Genomic DNA, 17,800 nt, shown 5'->3' with positions numbered 1-17,800 from the left:
TTTTGAAAATTACTTAAATATATTTAAAGTTCATATTTCATTGAAAAATTTGTACTCTACCAAGTACAGTCGAGTTCATAAACTTGTGTGCAAAAATTTGATCAAAAATATCTGAACCCGACGCTATTGTTAACGGCATAGAAGCGTGTTTAGATATTTTTGATCAAACTTTTGCTCACAAGTTTATGAAGTCGACTGTACATTCGGCAGTTATTCTTACAATTGATTTGTACTTTGTGAAACACGAGGACTTAGAGGCTATACCGAATTTCACCTAAATGGGTTCACCTGTTTAGACATTAACAAACATACTTACCAATTTTCGCAATTCTAATATTAGTGGGATTTGTTTGATACCATAAGGTTGGGTTACTTTCCCTGAAATGTAACTTTTGCCATCAGGCTTAACTCTGTGCAGAGGCCTGTGTAATGTACTCGGAGGAGACTCGGAGTCACTATAGTTTGCCCCACTTCCTTCTGTGAATAAGATGACAATGTGTGTGTGTTCGAGAAGGTAAAGGCCGCCTTACACACGCTCGTTACTAGCATGCTTAATAGTAGCACGTGTCCTATACACACAAGCTAGTAGGTAGCATTTGCTGAATAGTAGCATGCTTTCGTGCTAGTAACTAGCAGCACTGTTACAGCTAGTAGTTTTAATGCGATAGTTAAGCCTCACGTAATATATACCTACTTTTTGTCGGGCGAATAGGTACTGTAAAGGGCAGAGTTAAATACAAAAATCAATTTTATCAATTTATTACACCATTATTATACAAAATAAATCTCAAATACAATAATAATATTATAAGTAACACAACCAAAGCAAAACATTAAACATTGGATTTGAGAGATACGTCTATGCCGCGGGGGCCCGTAAATGCATCTTAGGACTGCAGTCACGGCGACAGCGACAGAGTTCCAGCAAAAGTATGTATGACTCGATTGTTGGAGCAACTCTACTCATTGGCAGTACACCGACTCGCATAAAATACTGGCTTAATTTTCAGTCTCGACCCAGTAATATCACAAGCCGCAGAGAAAATGGTTCGCCATCGAAATACATTTACGTACGCAATAAAGCTAGATATAAAAAATAAACATCTAAAATTGTACACAACATAGCAACAGCGTTAAAATTAAAGTACAAACCTTACAATCGTTCGAGTTAAAAAAAAGACAAAATTTAGTCGAATCCGTTTTTTCGCGCATTCTGGCAACACAAAACTGTCTACGTCATCGTGTTGGAACGAGTCAGTAGAATACACAAGCTCGGCCGAAACAACGGAAAAAAACGGGTAATTTTTTTAAGATTAGTAATATTAAAACTGTTTACAATGGTCCACCTAACGCACGGTATAAAAGAGTAGCTAATGAGTAGTTTAGATATGTGATGTATTAAAATATAATAGGAGTACTGCGGTTGTGGAGACGGGCTAAAAATATTCAACAAAGTCCCAACAGCACGATAGCTCGACGGTCACAAGATAAATATCACAATGGAGTTATACACGACCTCCACAGCCGCAGGGTTAAGCCTACCCTAAAGCGTATAATAGTAGTAGAAATATGTTTGTATACCTAGCGATTTATAACCGATAACCATACTTGGCCAGACATCGCTCGCGCTCTGGTGGTCACAGATAGACTGTCTCTTTGGCAAAACGCACTGACACAACGTTACCGTAAAATATCACTCTAACAATTCGTCGCCGTCCGTCGTCCATGCTGGCATTCGACATCTAACAATAAGTAATTTCAAATAAAAATACTGTTCAAATTACAAATTCATGATAAAATTAGGTAAATATTGCCGTTATAATAATTCATAAAACGCAAACAAATAGGAAAATAAATTATCATTGCGGGTAGACACGTGACCGTGACGCACACAGATGCATCAAAATATCAGGAGCTCATAAAAGTAATCAATCACGGTCTACGTCCCGTATCAAATATAATGATATAAAATAAATATAGATTAAAATAAATTATTTACACACAGAAACGACACCATAGCATGGATGCGACTCTACTCGGCCACTAAGCAATTCCGACATCCAAATCCGTGTACAATTAAAAATCCTAACACTACGGTCTACGGCGGTTACATGAAAATATCACGAGAACGAATACATAGTTACATTCCATTAGTACAAAATAACGACACTCGGTTGGATAACTACAGATTTAAAGCGTGCCCTTATGATTAATTGTATCAAATCCTTCAACAGTAGAAAAGTACGAAATAACTGCAATAGTATAAAAGTTCTACGTTAGTGGCATCAAAGCTTAACCGGCGCGGGGCGCGGGTGCGGCGCGGCCGGCGGGTCAAAACAGACCGACGTCTTTCTTCATATTCGTTTGCTTCCACGCCGGCAGCAGCGCGAATTCCTCTTTGGTCATGTTGAAAGCTTCCTGTCAAAGTAAAGGGTAAAGAATAGAATCGGATTCAAAACGTATTTTAACATGAATAGTTTGACGATTTTGGGTAGAAAGGTCAGTACAGAGAAAATAAATTTAGTGCCAACCACCATCACCGAGGTCTATGTGGAATTTTGGGCCCTCAACCTTCCTTTTGTACAGTATCATATTGGCTACTTTTGTGTCAAATTTACAGTGATATCGAAGTACCTACGTAATACGACCCATTACCACGCGTAGGCATATACCTACTTATAGTTACCTGGTAATCGTTATTTGACCGCCTGTGACGAATGCATATAACAGTTAAGAGCAAATGCACTTTGTAGCTACGGGCTTTCATTCGATGTGCGCAAAGGGACGAAGGCCCGCCAAGTCGCTCGCGAAGTGTGAGCTATCATGAAGTCTGGGTCGGAGAGATGTCGTTCAAGGTGGTGGGGGTCGACGTGAGAGTAGAGAGGCTCGCAAAACGTGACGTACCATGATGTGAAGCGCAGTCTGACTTACCAAGAAGTACCAGTGCAGTGTGACCTACCATGAAGTCGGGGTCGGAGAGATGTCGCCCGAGTCGTTAAGGGTCGCGCAGTGTGACTAACTATGAAGTCGGGGTCGGAGAGATGTCTAGAGTCGTTGAGTGTCCACGGGGTTGTAGAGGCAAGCTGGCGCAGTGTGACCTACCTCATGTCGTTGAAGGTCGACGGGGGGTAGAGGCAAGCTCTCGCGCAGTGTGACCTACCATGAAGTCGGGGTCGGAGAGATGTCTAGAGTCGTTGAGTGTCCACGGGGTTGTAGAGGCAAGCTCTCGCGCAGTGTGACCTACCATGAAGTCGGGGTCGGAGAGATGTCGCTCGAGGCGGTGGGGGTCGACGTGGGGGGGCAGCGGGCGCCGCTGCAGCTCGGGCAGCGGCAGCTCGGCGGCAGCGCTACCGAGCCGGGACAGCTCGCCGGCGCCCCGGAGCGCCTCGCCCGCCTTGTACCCGTGCTGCAATGGAGGGTGCGGTGCAAACGACTGTGCCGGCGGATGGCTTACTGTGCTTCAATGTTACGTGGCTTGGTAAGGGCCGAATACAAAGTATGATAAGTCGATGCAAGTCTTAGAAGAATTCGTTTATCTATCCCGCTGGAATTTTAATCAGGCTTATCTGTGTGCTATATTGCATCCAATTTAATTCAGTCGTTTAGTAGACAAACTTTTGCGTTTATAATATAAGTGAGATAATATTGTCTACCGCACAAAGACTAACCCCCTTATTCATAAAACTTAACAGGCCTATGTTAACTAACAAATGCTTTGTCCCATTCTAACAAATACAAATGTCGAAGTGACAGATAAGGACAAACGAATTTTAGCGGCGTTTTAACTAAAATAGGTTTGATTGTCGTTTATGAATAAGGGGTAAGTAATTAAGAGCTATTTAATCTTCTTTAACTTCGACATTCACGAAATCATCGATAGCACTGTTCGAGACATATGAACTTTTAATAATATAAATCGTCGCGTTTCAGAATTTAAAGAAGATATAGCTTTATTACCACTACCAAAGGACTAAAAATTTTTTTTTAAACCAGATGGAAAAATATTCGGGCTAGCATCAGTTGTAGATATTAACTAACGTGTGTAGATATTTGTAATGTTAACGACCTAATGCAAACTGTTTAAAATGTCCTTTTTATTTTATTTAAGTATCGTAAACTGTTTCAACTTTGCCCTCTGGCCCCAACATTGCCTGATTCGATTTAGAGTCGATAACTAGCACCCTTCTAGGTTTTAAAACTTTTATCCCCCCGTAATAATAATTCCCGTGTAGATAAAAGTTTAAAACCTATAAGAGTGCTAAGTTATCGACACTAAATCGAATAATGCAATGTTGGGGCCAGAGGGCAAAGTTGAAGCTGTTTACGGTATGTAATTATCATATTCTGACAGATATTATGGATGTATTCAGCCCTTACTTAAAAGCCACGCAAGCTACAGTAAACCAATAACCAAGGCCCGAGTCGTGTAATAATACAGTGTAAAGAAAGCGTTTATAAAAGCATATTGCATCTCGTCACCAGTGAGGTATATTGTACAGTTGTTTCCATCTTTAACAATAGAAACCTATTTACAGAAACTATATTACTCCATAGTTTTACGAAAGATTTTCTAATGATATTGCCGAGTAGGTACAACATAACTTCGTGGAAATGTATTATTCATTATGCATTTAATTTCTTTTAGATTGTAGTTCATTGATAAAGAACACCGCATTGTAATCAGAATCAACCAATTATTCGTTTACCCTGGCAATTGATAATCAATTTACACACTTCCAGAAAGTTTTACTGTACTAAACACTAATTTGTTTATTTCTGAAAAGAGTACAAGATGAATGACGAAATAATTGAATCATGTTAATCGGCAGTTAACCACAAAACAATTGACTGGAAAAAGTTACCACACATTTTTTGTATCGTGATGGAATATTTTCATACCCATTGGAACTCGCTCTTTCTCTTAGAACATCATTAAATTTTGTACTCTCTCCCAAAACACTACCCACAAGCCCACCACCTCAATAGAACCTACATACCGCTATATTGGCCTCGGCCGCGTCGTCATGCTCAGCCCAGGTGTCGAACAGGTCAGTGAACGCTTGCGGCTCTAGTCCGGCCGCGATCACTTTGACATCGGAGCGCGTCCGGCGAGACACCTGCCAGTAGGACTCTGCTGTTTGGAGCGCGGCGGCGCGGAGGGCTTGCCAGCGCGCTGCGAAAGCGCCCACTCCTAGGAAACAAGTTATATTATTATAGTTACTTATAATAAGTAACTAGAGACCCACAGCGGGTTCGCATGGGTGCCACTTTGAAAAAAAAAATGGGGAAAAATGGCAATGGCGAATTCTAGGCGCGCCATTATTGGTCAGTCGATTTCGCGGCAAAGTCGCATTGGTGACCATTGGGTCGGTCGCCCGGTTAGGTTACTTTTAGCTCTAAACTGCACATAGTGACAAATAAAAGTATTCTGTTTTTACCAATTAATTACCATTTACAAATTAACGGAGATTAATACCAATATATCGTCATTATCGTCAACCAATTCAAATGAGTGAGAGCAGTGCGGACGATAATGAACTAGAACATGTTCATTCTTTAAGTTGACAACACATAACACTGGTCAGCATTGATTTAGCTTTTAGGGTCCCTTAGGCAAAATGGCAAAAACAGAACCCTTATAGTTTCGCCATGTCGGTCTGTTCATCTGTCTGTCCGTCCGTGGTTTATTAGCTTAGAGACTATTTATTAATGAATTAATTAATTTATTTATTCAGGTAATACAAGAAAGTTATAATTTTGGATGGTATGAAGCATGATTCCAACAAAGTGGTACCTAAAATAAAATGTAGTTTTTTTTGGGCTAGGGTACTTCCCATAGACGTAGAGTGTTGGTGATAATTTTTTTCTCGTCTAACCTTATAGTATGAAGTATCATTGGCTAGGTCTTTCAAAATTTTCTGTCAAAAAAGATCTGTGCTTTAATGCGCAAACGAAAATTGTCGATCTGGATTGTTGGTTGACTAATATTATAAATGCGAAAGTGTATGTGTTTGTATGTTTGTCCGTCTTTCACGTCGAAACGGAGCGACGGATCATCGACGTGATTTTTGGCATAGAAATAGTTTATAGAGAGTGACATAGGCTACTTTTTATCCCGGAAAAATGCACAGTTCCCGAGGAAACAGCGCGCGATAACCGAATTCCACGCAGGAGAAGACGCGAGCAAAAGCTAGTAGTTATATAAAACTGTAAGTTACCGTTGTTCCTTTCCGCGGGTTCGAACTCGCCGTCCTCGCCGCGGGGCCACCAGCCTTGCCACAGCCACACCGACTGACCGTCGTCCAAGAGGAATAGCGCTAGAAATAACCAAACATTCAAATATCAATCATTGAGAACGTCTTCAAACTGCGCATGCCATGAGGCCGGCGAGGCTACTACGAAATTCGCAGATCGAAGTTCGTATCGTATGTACCGCCCCTCTCACTCTAGTATTAGATAACATAAGAGCCAGCGGGACGGCAAGAAATAAGTTCGAATTTTGCACTTCGTAGTATAGGACCAGTTTAAACATGCAAGTAATGCCTTTGTCTTGCCTATATCTTGTTCGTTAGCTCTGTTACGTAATGTTATTTCTATGTACAGTATCTTGCATGGCTATTATCATCAACATCATCAGCCAGAAGACGTCCACTGCTGAACAAAGGCCTCTCCCTAGAACGCCACAATGAACGACAACTCGCCACTTGCATCCACCGGTTACCCGCAATCAACGCAATCGTCAGCCCACCTAGTGGGTGGAAGGCATGCCAATCTCTCTGTTACTGTTACCATCTCGCATCGTTTGCCAGAGAGGATTGTTAATTGTGATTGCGACCGTGCCACGCGATAAAAAAATAAGTTTACTGGTCTCATTGGAGGGAACAAGGTAATTAAGAAACAAGGAGATCTTGCGAACATTTTTTAAATAATGGCGGTAATAATAATAATTAGTCAGTTTCAATCAGAGTGGGCTGAAATATTTTAGCTAAAGTGATGACCCATATTAACATTAACATTACTGCTAGTAAAATTGTTTAAAACGCATTTAGCAACTAAAGAATGAACTAAGTACTCACCAGGTTGCGAAGCCGAATACAACTCCTTTTGTTCAAAAGGGAAGGGTGTCACCAAGCGTTCGTGCCGCAGCGGTGACAGCACCTCATGAGCTTCGAACTGCCCGCCCAGATCCGTGAAGTGGAACAGCCTCGGCGTCACATCACCGCCCGACTCCTTGCCCCCACTCAACACGGAGTTATAATACTGCTTATTAGCCACCCCGAGAGCTTCCAACACCTCCTTAGGCTCCTCACTTTCCTTAACCTCAGTTATAATCACGTTGGAAACGTTCCCGCCGAAGAGATAACTGGATTTCCTTGCGATGAGCTTGTTGGCTAGTTCTATGGCTATGTTCTTAGTGTGTTTTAGGCTTCGGGATCCGTGCCAGATGTAAAGACAGCCCTTTTCAGTGTCGACGAGCAGTAAAGAGCCTCGGCTGCGAAGTTGTCGCACCGAGCACGGCACTTGCAATAAATACGCTTCGTTGGACAGGTTCCCGCGCGTTACGAACAACTTGAATCTGTTCTTATCTGTGTTCTTTTTGCCTTGGTGAACGACTAGATTGCCTTGGAAGAGATTGAGGAACGCGGGCGGCTCGTTGCCCTGAGCTACTCTCAGTTGCGGACCCTTTTCTTTATCTAATTCTACGGTTAGTAAAGCGGCAGCACCCTTTTCGTTGGAAGACGCGTCTTTCCCTTGCCAGCAGAAATAAGCGCACCGATCTCTGCCAGTCACGTTGTGCTTAGATGGTTTACCGTTCAGTTCTCTACCAGAAACGGTGATCTGGTATTCCCATCTGATAATGTAGCTGTCACCTGAAAAGAACTCGCCCATTTCGGCCTGGTTCTCGACTTGCTGGAAGTCATATTCCTGTATTAACCACTTGCAAACCGATTTTGTCTTGATTTCGTAGTGCCGCATGTTTTCTTTGTCAAAATACTGGGTGCCGCGGCCGACGTGGGATCCTTCTAAAATGAGATCTGGATCCTGGTACTCGTTCGACCACATTTCCTCGGCATCGCAGGGTGTTATTTCAGTGCTATTCGATCTGTTCTCTTGCGGTTTGACTTGTATGACTCTGGTGTAGTCCGGCCAATCGAGGAATTTTTCTTTGAACAAGATGGTTTCCATGTGTTGCGTGACTTTGGACAGAATGGCCCACTCGGGTCGTTGTTTTGATGTTTTATCGGGCGAGTTAGCGCGTTCCCTAGCACCTTGATATGTTGCAGCGTTGAGTGGATTGATATGGCACTCTTCGTAATTGTATCCTTCGTCGTACAACTCTTGGGCCAGTTGCGCGGCTCGTCTTCGGCTTTCAAGGGGTACGTTTTTCCCGTACCAAATGTACATTTCTGAGCCGAAATCGAACACGATGACCTTCTGTTGGTTGAGCATGGCGATTTTCGGCATCTGGCCCCAGTACTCTTTGATAGGTATGAGTTCGTCGTCCATTACTTCGTAGCACATGTTAGTTTGTACGATACAGGATTCGAAAATTTCGTCTTCGTCGGGATGACCAGTCTCAATAGGTTTATAGTTCTCGATGTCTTCGGTGACGCCCAGCAACGACCAGAACTGATTCCAATGCTTGTTGGAGTAATTCCGGGTCTGTTCGTCTATTTTTACTATGCTGGTGCAGTTTTTGCAGCCGAGATCTTTGGTGTTAATAATGTGCTGGGCGACGTCGGCACTTCGATTCCTGAAAAACATATTCTCTTATATATATTTATCTTTGATGGGTTTAACCATAGTGTAAATGACGTTTCGAAATTTTGACAACAAATTACTATTTTAAGTAGTAGTACCTCTCAATGACGTTGGCATAATGTCCGAGGTAAAGGAACAGTTGGTCAGGGGTGATGAGCACGAAGCAGTCTCCTCGATTTACGCTGGTGTGAACAGGCTCAACTAATCTCGTCTGAAAAAAGTATACAGAATATAAATACACGACATGTACATGTACAATGATCGAAGTAACTTGGCCGGCAAGCTAATCGTCTAAAATGCGGCGTTATCTCTTTCTGCCAAATAGTATAAGATTGAGGTTGAAAGAGAGATCATAATTGGGCTTGTAATTAGGCGCACATACAGAAATGTTTGAGAATAAGTGCGTGTGTGCGTTTGTTTTTCTAAAGATTTTCTAATTAAACATTTTAAGGGACAGACACCATTACCAATATTCGACACAACAAAGCGTGCATAAATATTTGCAAGTCTATATCTAGGGCCAGTAGGACTTATTACATATTTTTGCACGATCCGCTGTGGCAGATATTGGAGGTGACTGGACATAATGCAGCTAGGCTGGACCTTGCAGTGGCGGGCTAGAGTCGTTGGGGCGCGGAGTGGCAAAGTTGAATGAGCCCGCAGTCTCAAAGGTTAATCTAAATATTAATAATATTTTAGCCATGTCCATAACTTATAGACATTTGGAGGCTCCCTGGGCATTGGTAGTGTGCCACTGAATCCTTGGAAGTAAGTATACGTACTTGGACCCTCCGTCTGCCCTTGACTTGCAGCAGCATGACGGGTTTGGTGCCCGGGCCAGGCGCCACGGCGGCCGCGGCGCTCCGGAGCGCCACGTTCGCGAAGTCCTCCTTAGTCGCCAGCGCCGCTAGCGCCTCCGCTGCTAGCCCGCAGTTGGCAGTGGCTGAAGAATATAGATAACAAGTTTTAGTAAAAAAAAAAATATAAAGAAATATTTTATTAGGCTTACTGTAGGTACTCGTATGCCATGTAAACTACTTATTCGTATTAAATTTCAAGTCAATCCGATCACTAGAAATGCGTGATACCTATATAAAAAAATAAAAATAAAAACGGGTTGTAACGGTAAGAAAAATACTTCGGACTAAAGTTTGAAATGGCATTTTTATTACAAAGGAGATTGACAAACTTTGGAGCAAACGCTGTCCAAAAAAAAGGATTTCGGATTTTATTTAGGGGGTTGCATGCAACCCAGTTAGCCTGCATGTTATGACACTGCTTAGGAGCAATTGCGATGAAAAAAAAGTGTACGATTCACGAGTCCAGCCGTCATCCGCCCGCCGTTATACACGGTTACGCCCTTAAGATCACTCATTACAGACACCCGACTTGCACCGCTTCGCCTCGAGCGGTTAGTATTCTTCATATGGAATTGTATGGACGGGTATGCGCTCACTACATCAACTCCGTAGCGTCACCGGATCGCCTCACTGGCGAGGTTGCCACTCGCGGACGGCGAGTGGACCACTGGGTGACAGCCCGCTGCTCGCCGCCATAGTGACTACTAGGAAATTCGTGGACCATGCGAGGACCACCTATCAACAATGAGTGGACGCCGAAAGTCGAGGCGGCGCTGGTCAGGTGCCGGGTGGCTCTAATGAGCTGTATCTTTAGACACTTGAGGTAGACATTAGACATGATACCAACCTTTCTCCTTTATCAGCTGATCCCGGATGTTAGTGGAAGGAGGCGGCGAGTACTCTTCCCTCAGGTCCGTCCGAGCAGCTAAAGCCTTCAGAGGATTTCTGGACGCCACATGCCGCCGCTCGCGCTTCGCTCGCCTCGCCCAGTCACTGGCTAACCTGAATTACAAGAACAAAAAAGTAAAATAATCGAACTTTAAAAAATGAGGACTGGACGGCTGTGTATTATATTGTCTTTTGACGATACAGCGACGTAAATAATACACGTTTAGCACAACAGCGCCGCAAAAGATCCCCTATACAAAAAGAGACTTGTTTAAATTTATGCCCAAATTAAAAGAAATATTTTATGCACAAGTCTAAGCGGACTGGTATTTATTTATATTTTTTCAGTAAATTGGAGTATTTTACAAATAAAGATACTTTGAAGAGTATTCATTATAACTAACTGTATAAAAGAGCTTGCATTGGTTGTGTAACATTTATATTTACTCACTGTTTGTTTTGTTCAACAACAGTTTTCAGTTTTGTTTTCCCGTTTATTTTATAGATTTACATTATTAGGTTTAAATTTAAGATTTATTTGTGTGAACTGTAATAAAAATTAAAATAAACATCAGCATTTTCGTAAAAGTAACTTTAATAATAGACATTAAACCGATAAACGATATTTTGTAAAAGATAGCATTATCTTCTGCACTCCTGCGTTAATTCACTTTGATTCGATAACATATTTACCTATAAATAATCGTAATTGGAAACGATAAATAATTAAGCTGAAAAAAAAAAACTACAAAAAGACACGATTTGGCAGGCCCCGACGAGATTCGAACTCGTGATCTCCTGTTTACTAGACAGGCGCTTTAACCAACTAAGCCACGGCGCCGCTTGAAACAGTCGTCGAAATTATTGGCAACTAGCCCACGCGCCTGGCGTAAATAGCGTGAAAGCACGAGTCAGCTGTCGACTATTCTAGTCAACCCCTCGTCTGCGGACACTAAAAAAATACTGCATTCTAAGACTATTTATTAAAGCAAAAGAGACCTTTTGCTTTAATAAATAGAAATTCTGCTGATTTAAATTAAAAAAAAATAAACAAAAAGACAAAAACAGGCAAGGGGTTAATGCAAATTAGTAAAGGGTATAGATAAATGTTAAGTATAAAAGTATAACCCGGCTTAATAATTATATCACCATTATTTAGGCATAATGCGTCTGCTTTAGACAAATTTAGGCGTGTTGCCGCCTGTGAACAACGTCTTTCGTGACTAACTAGAGCTATGTGAGAACGTCATATACATCTCTTTTTCTTTTTAACTTTTATTTTATGTACAGTCGAGTGCAAAAATATGGACTTATCTAATCCTTCCAAAATATGTATTACAGACTCTTACGGTTATAAGGCCGTGATAACATATGTATGAGTGATTCGAATAGATACATATTTTTGCACTTAACTCTACAATAGAGTTATACAATACAATACATGTTCATCCACAGTCCTGACAAGAAAAGTTTGCGGAGATTAGTGCATTGGTTAATACATAAGGCTGAAAATAACACTCACATTTGCCGCGAGCTACTGTCAATGGCATCCAAATCGACAACGACCTCATTTTCAGCCACTCTCTCCTTCTCCATGACAGGAGTGAAGAACGCTTGGAAGGTCTCATCATCAGCCCTCGGCACTTGAACCGTGCACCCCGACTTCTCTGCCCCGGGAGATTCTTCCTCTGGATGATGAAAAAAAAGTTAAAAAAAGATGTAACATAAAAGGAGGAGAAGTAAAGTGAACGCGTAGAGAAATATTTGCACGGACACTGAAAGAGAATGGATCAAACTTAGTTGGTTTGTCCTTAAAAAGTTATAGCTTTGGACGTTTTCGGCATTGCGTTTTTTTGAGGTTTTAACCATTACTATTTAGTTCTAATTAGCATTTTGAAGACGTCTATTTATTAGTGCCCCGAAAAGTTTGTTTTAATTACGTTTTAGTGTTTTACTTGCTACACATGTCCACTAGCTTCATATCGTAGCGAAAAAAGCAAGACAAACTGTAAAAATATCTAATTGTTGTGTTCTATAGAATAAATAGTGCAATAGCATATATGCATAAGGTTTTCAATGATCGGTATTTGTTGCCGACAAATCACCGACCACTCGCCGAGTATTATTGTGTAGTATTAGTCGTCTTTCCCGATTAGTCGGCGACCACTCGGGAGATGTATAGCTATTATACACGTAGCTTATATTCTGAGGTCGTATGTATTGGTTAACACGCTGAAGTTCGAGTGGTGAATGCTCGCCATCTCTTTCTATCTTCGTATTACACCGTGTGAGTGTGACAGAAAGAAATGGTGACGACTATTTTGATTTCAAGTGTGTTAGAGTTAGACAATGAGGGCTATCGTTTTTTGTCTCACTAGATGGCGCACTGTAGCGTGAGGTTTTAAGTATGGCTTCAAAGTCTGTTATTACGGGCGTGAAAACAAAGTTTAGATTAAAATCATATTTAATACAACTTAAAACCTTACCATAAAAATTTCGAGCATGCCACAGCATAGTCCCCGTTTTGTTCGGAAAAAAGGGAGGACAAAGGTTTCCGAAATATAAACTGTCTCAAAACACAGACATTCATTGCCCCGGAACGCATATTTGCCATAATTAATTTCAGATATTGCAAAATATTAACAAAATTATTCTAATTATAAATAAACCCGCGTAGCTCACCCAAAAACTATGAGATTTGACATTTCGGAGACCTAACGCTACACTAGCGCCTCTAGTGGCGAATTCATTCGCGATAGCCCTCATTAGCACGAGCTTTACGGTGAAGGAAAACATCGTGAGGAAACCTGTACAAACCTGAAAAGTAATTTAATGGTGTGTGTGAAGTTCCCAATCCGCACTGGGCCCGCGTGGGAACTATGGCCCAAGCCCTCTCATTCACCACAAGGACTAAGATAGGGCCTCTGAATTAGTCAATGCCAACACTCACTCTCGTCAAGCCGATTGCTGATGCTTTCGCTGACGCTGTGGCTGCGCTTGAACGACTCCCGGTCCGGCCGCGCCGTCTCTTTCGGTTTGTCTGCGCACACGACCGCGCACGAAGCTGACCGAAGTGGACCCAAAGCGAATCCATTTGTCGGGGATGTGGGTTGCTTCCGCGACCTGGAATGTGTAGAGATTAAGTTTTGTTTACCAACAGTAACTGTTACGCTGACGTTCGCGATTGCATTCACCGTCTCTTTCTATCCTCGCGCCTCGTCTTATACCATGTGGTAGAAAGAAGTGATGAATACAATTTTAATTCCCAACCAGTTAGACAATAAGCTCTGTAGCTACATAAAAAAGCCGTCAAGTCAAAGAACAACTTGCGCACTAGGGCATCCGTACAGATTTAAAAGCTAGAACAAAATAAGTTTGTATTTCATATAAATACCTACTATGAAAAGCGATGTATTTTTGCGGATCTGTGATTTCCGGGCTCTTTCCGTTACTTCTGATGTGAGTTACTCACTATATGTCATATTTCTATGTCAAAGGGAACAAGGCGCTTCTATCAAATCTACAGGGGCTCTATAGATTTGTAATCCACAATTTCCATTTATAAAAGTAAAATTAGAAATTTCAGATTACAAGAGATAATGGCGTGCATTGAGTAGGCAGCAGGCAATTGATGGTGGCGCACTTCTGCAGCGCAAACTATCAACTGCCTACAGTATCCGGCGATAAAGATTGCAAATCGGTCGTCGAAAAAAGACAATTGGCTGTTCACGACGATTTCCGAACACTGGCGACCGTCCATCAATCATCGTTTTTATTTAGTGACGTTTTATATCAAATAAATACTTTTGATATCTATAGAGAGCTGTTGCAACTACTAGAAAAAGGACAGTTCCCTCTTTTTCCTAAAGATGCCATCGTACAATTTAAAGTTTTGGAGGGATTCAACTACTTCTTATTATATATTTTCATCTGAATGCGTCCGTACTCTATTGCACCTGTACTACGACTGACGAACGTCACATAAGTAGGTAGTGTGTGACAACGCTCTACGAAACCGAAATTAGCTGTGTCTCTTTCCAAAGACCGATGTGCAATCTTTATGGCCAGGTACTGTACCCTGGAATCAACCCAATGCACACCAATGAGGCGATAGCCATGATAGTGATTAATTCATACTAATTTTAAGAGGGGAGGCCTTTGCACAGCATGTGACACCCTATAGGCCACTTAGAAAAAAATAAGTTGGTTCCTTTACGCGTTTAGAAAAATGTGTCTATAAATGCAGAGCAATGAACTCAGGAAAATCCAACAAAGAACATACAATTAAATCGAATGTTGAATATATGCCAAGAACGTAATTTTGTGGTGAGCTTTTTCCATTTACGCAAAATGAATATTAGTCACCCGAGGTGACTAGTTTGAAGTGGGGTTTATAATTTACTCTGGCATTGAATCAAGTTTCGTTTGGAAACATCACTGTTATTTTTTTAATAAGCTCCAGTCATAGTCATTGACGTCAAAACATAAAAATGTGCAAGAGTAATATTTATCTAATCTGTTTATTTCCGGTGTAAACGTTAGCGATATTTTTACTATCATGACACAATGTCCGGTTCTTGGTAACCATCATAATATTTACAAATAAACCTTTTTTTTATTTTGTTTCTTTACAACGATTGATCCACAATTGAGGGTACCTAGTACGAATCAATTGACATAATTTTAAAACGTAAAAACGTATTTTCTACATATAGACGATGAAAGGCAATAGCAAGCTTTGATGTCGCTAAGTAATGTGCAAACTCCATTTGCTAAATACTTTCTTATTTCAAAGCAACGTTATGGGAGAAGACTGAAGACCAAAAAGTTGCACACCTTAAAACGCAGGTAGTTAAAATTACTAACATTTTTTTCCATTGTGACACGAAAATAAATCATACATTTGCATGGAAAATTTTCGTGTCACAACGGAAAAAATAATAGTAATTCTAACTACCTGCGTTAAGGTGTGCAACTTTTTGGTCTTCACTCACTAAATTAAATTCCCAATCCGCATTGGGTTTGCATGGGGCCTCTTATTCTGGAGGAGGCCTGTGCCTTGCTTTGGGACGTATAGAGGCTGAAACGTTGATGATGTGTGGTCTCAACAAACGTGATTCAATGAATCAGAACGCACCTGAATTTGTTGGCGATGGGAACGCCGGGCGAGGAAGGCGTGGCGGGGGCGGACGGCGGCACGGGCGGCGGCGTCAGCGGCGGCGTCACCGTCACTTTGTCCCGCTCGAGCCGGCCGGCGACAGTGAAGAGGGATGCGTCGCTCTGCGGCACGCGTTTGCGCCAGCCCTGCAGATTGAGAGGGGTTAGATTCCTTAGGGTGGTTTAAGAAACGACCACTTCTTGAAATGACCAATCCTTAAAATGACCGCTTATTGAAATGACTACTTCTTGAAATCACCACTTTTTGAAATTACAATTTATACTAAATTGGCTTTTTCTGATGCTTTTAGACTCTTTCGCTTATTTATCATACCCGCTCAGATATTTATCCAATCAATTTACGTATCAGAATTAGGTACGACGACATGTTGAGGGTTTAGGGAAAAAATTAGGGACCTAAAACACAGAATCCTACTATCCTACTAATATTATAAATGCGAAAGTCTGTTTATGCGTGCGTGTGTTTGTTCATTCGCGCTTTAAACTAGCTGAAAGGATTTGGATGAAACTTGGTAGCTGGACACCTGAATAACACGTGGGCTACTTTTTCACAAAAAATTCAACTGCTAAATTTAGAGAGATTCAATTAGGCACGGTTGTTTAGTAGGTACGTAACATCAATAAAGATCACGATACAGCTTTTGGGAATTCCCACGGAAATTTTGGCGAAATCGGTACGAAAGTTTGTGAGTCTGTAGGTGCGTGCGTTTGTGAACCATAAATAGAATATCATAAACTATTTTCTCTTACAAGTCAATTGGCCTTATTGTTTTTATCCAGATTTCAGAACAGTCATAAAATAAATACACAACAAACGTAAGCCTGTAAGGCCTATTTACTTATTATTACATAAAAATATAATAACGGCTGTTTCATGCAAATACGTAATTATTTAAAACAAACATTAATCTGTTTGCATAAAGATGATATAAATGTAGCACACCTTCATGTCATAAATCATGTGAAGAAACACCCACAAAACATAATAGTAGTAAAAAAATTAGAAAAATCTGGAACGCTGTTACAGTGCCATGAAACAATTGAAGCGAGGATACAGCTGTCTAGCATGTGTGATCGCAGAGGATCGAATTAGTTTCAGCAGTACCACTACTACCATGAATTTACAGTGACCGTACTCGATAGCGACGGCGTAAATTATTTGTAGAGGCGCTGTACAATTCTCCATACAAATAATTTACGCCGTCGCTATCGAGTACGGTCACTGTAAACTCATGGTAGTAGTACAGGGCTACTACGAAACTCGAAACTCGAAGTTCGTGTCGTGCGGTCCCTCTGACACTTATACTATTTAATACAAGAGCGAGAGGGACGGTACGATACGAACTTCGAGTTTCGTAGTAGCCCTGCAGTTCAGTGGTCGTCTGGTCATTAGATCTCAATTGCAAAATTTGCTTCCCTACACTATTAAGGCGGCTGGCTGGACGATAGCGGCCAGCGGGGCTGCCAGCGGAGTGACGAGCGTGTTCTGTGCTCATTATGCGGCCGAAACTCTCTCAGCACAGTGCATACCTGGCAGCACATGCAATGAACACGCTCGTCGCGCCATTGCCTGGCCCTAAGAGTCGGTCGGTCGTTCGGTGCTCGGGGTTTCTCTACGGGATCGAATACGTAGAAGATCGAGGGTCACTGACATAGCCAAGCGAATTAGCTCGTTAAACTGGCAATGGGCAGGCTATATAGTTTATAACACCGAGAACAGATTGGCCATAGGGGCCGAAAAGTTCTCGGATGGGCAAGCGCAACGAGATGGACGGATGACCTGGTTAAAGCCTTGGGTTCATGGTAGCTGCAGGCCGTTTCCAACCGAAGCAACTGCAAGAAGGGGGAGGCCTTTACTCAACAGTTGACGTGTCCTACGGCTGTTATGATGACTAGAGAGCGAATTTGAAGTAGCGATTACAAGTTTAATGTGGATATGACTAGTGCGATTGATTAGATATATGGATAGATTAGATACACGTGTTTATTGGTCTTACAGTTATCTTATTACTTACTTATTTACTAACCGCAATACAATCTTACATACAACTAAATTTAATATAAATGTTGGAAAATCCGAGGGAGAGGCCTTGCCCAGCAGTGAGAAAAAA

The 17,800-nt window shown here is 41.6% G+C and overlaps 2 protein-coding genes and 1 non-coding gene across 3 annotated transcripts in view; 1 reads left to right on the top strand and 2 right to left on the bottom strand.

Moving 5' to 3' along the window:
• Positions 1-743: 743 nt before the first annotated feature.
• Positions 744-17,800, bottom strand: part of LOC141430205 (uncharacterized) — a 237,504-nt gene continuing 220,447 nt past the window's right edge. The window contains exons 19-26 of the mRNA XM_074090799.1: positions 10,471-10,625; positions 9,546-9,706; positions 8,862-8,974; positions 7,077-8,755; positions 6,219-6,317; positions 4,998-5,191; positions 3,245-3,406; positions 744-2,418 (exon numbers count right to left, since the gene is read on the bottom strand). Coding sequence (XP_073946900.1) covers positions 2,332-2,418; positions 3,245-3,406; positions 4,998-5,191; positions 6,219-6,317; positions 7,077-8,755; positions 8,862-8,974; positions 9,546-9,706; positions 10,471-10,625 — 2,650 coding nt within the window. The 3' untranslated portion in view covers positions 744-2,331. The remainder of the gene's footprint in view (positions 2,419-3,244; positions 3,407-4,997; positions 5,192-6,218; positions 6,318-7,076; positions 8,756-8,861; positions 8,975-9,545; positions 9,707-10,470; positions 10,626-17,800) is intronic.
• Positions 11,279-11,352, bottom strand: TRNAT-AGU (transfer RNA threonine (anticodon AGU)). Its single transcript has one exon. It is a non-coding gene; the product is annotated as a tRNA-Thr (tRNA).
• LOC141430226 (nose resistant to fluoxetine protein 6-like) overlaps positions 17,187-17,800 on the top strand; it is an 18,301-nt gene continuing 17,687 nt past the window's right edge. Inside the window, exon 1 of the mRNA XM_074090820.1 lies at positions 17,187-17,271. Coding sequence (XP_073946921.1) covers positions 17,187-17,271 — 85 coding nt within the window. The remainder of the gene's footprint in view (positions 17,272-17,800) is intronic.

This window comes from Choristoneura fumiferana, chromosome 8 (genome assembly GCF_025370935.1).
Source record: "Choristoneura fumiferana chromosome 8, NRCan_CFum_1, whole genome shotgun sequence".
Lineage (NCBI taxonomy): Eukaryota > Metazoa > Arthropoda > Insecta > Lepidoptera > Tortricidae > Choristoneura > Choristoneura fumiferana.
The sequence above is the reverse complement of the archived record's forward strand: the minus strand, read 5'-3'. Positions and strand labels throughout refer to the sequence as shown.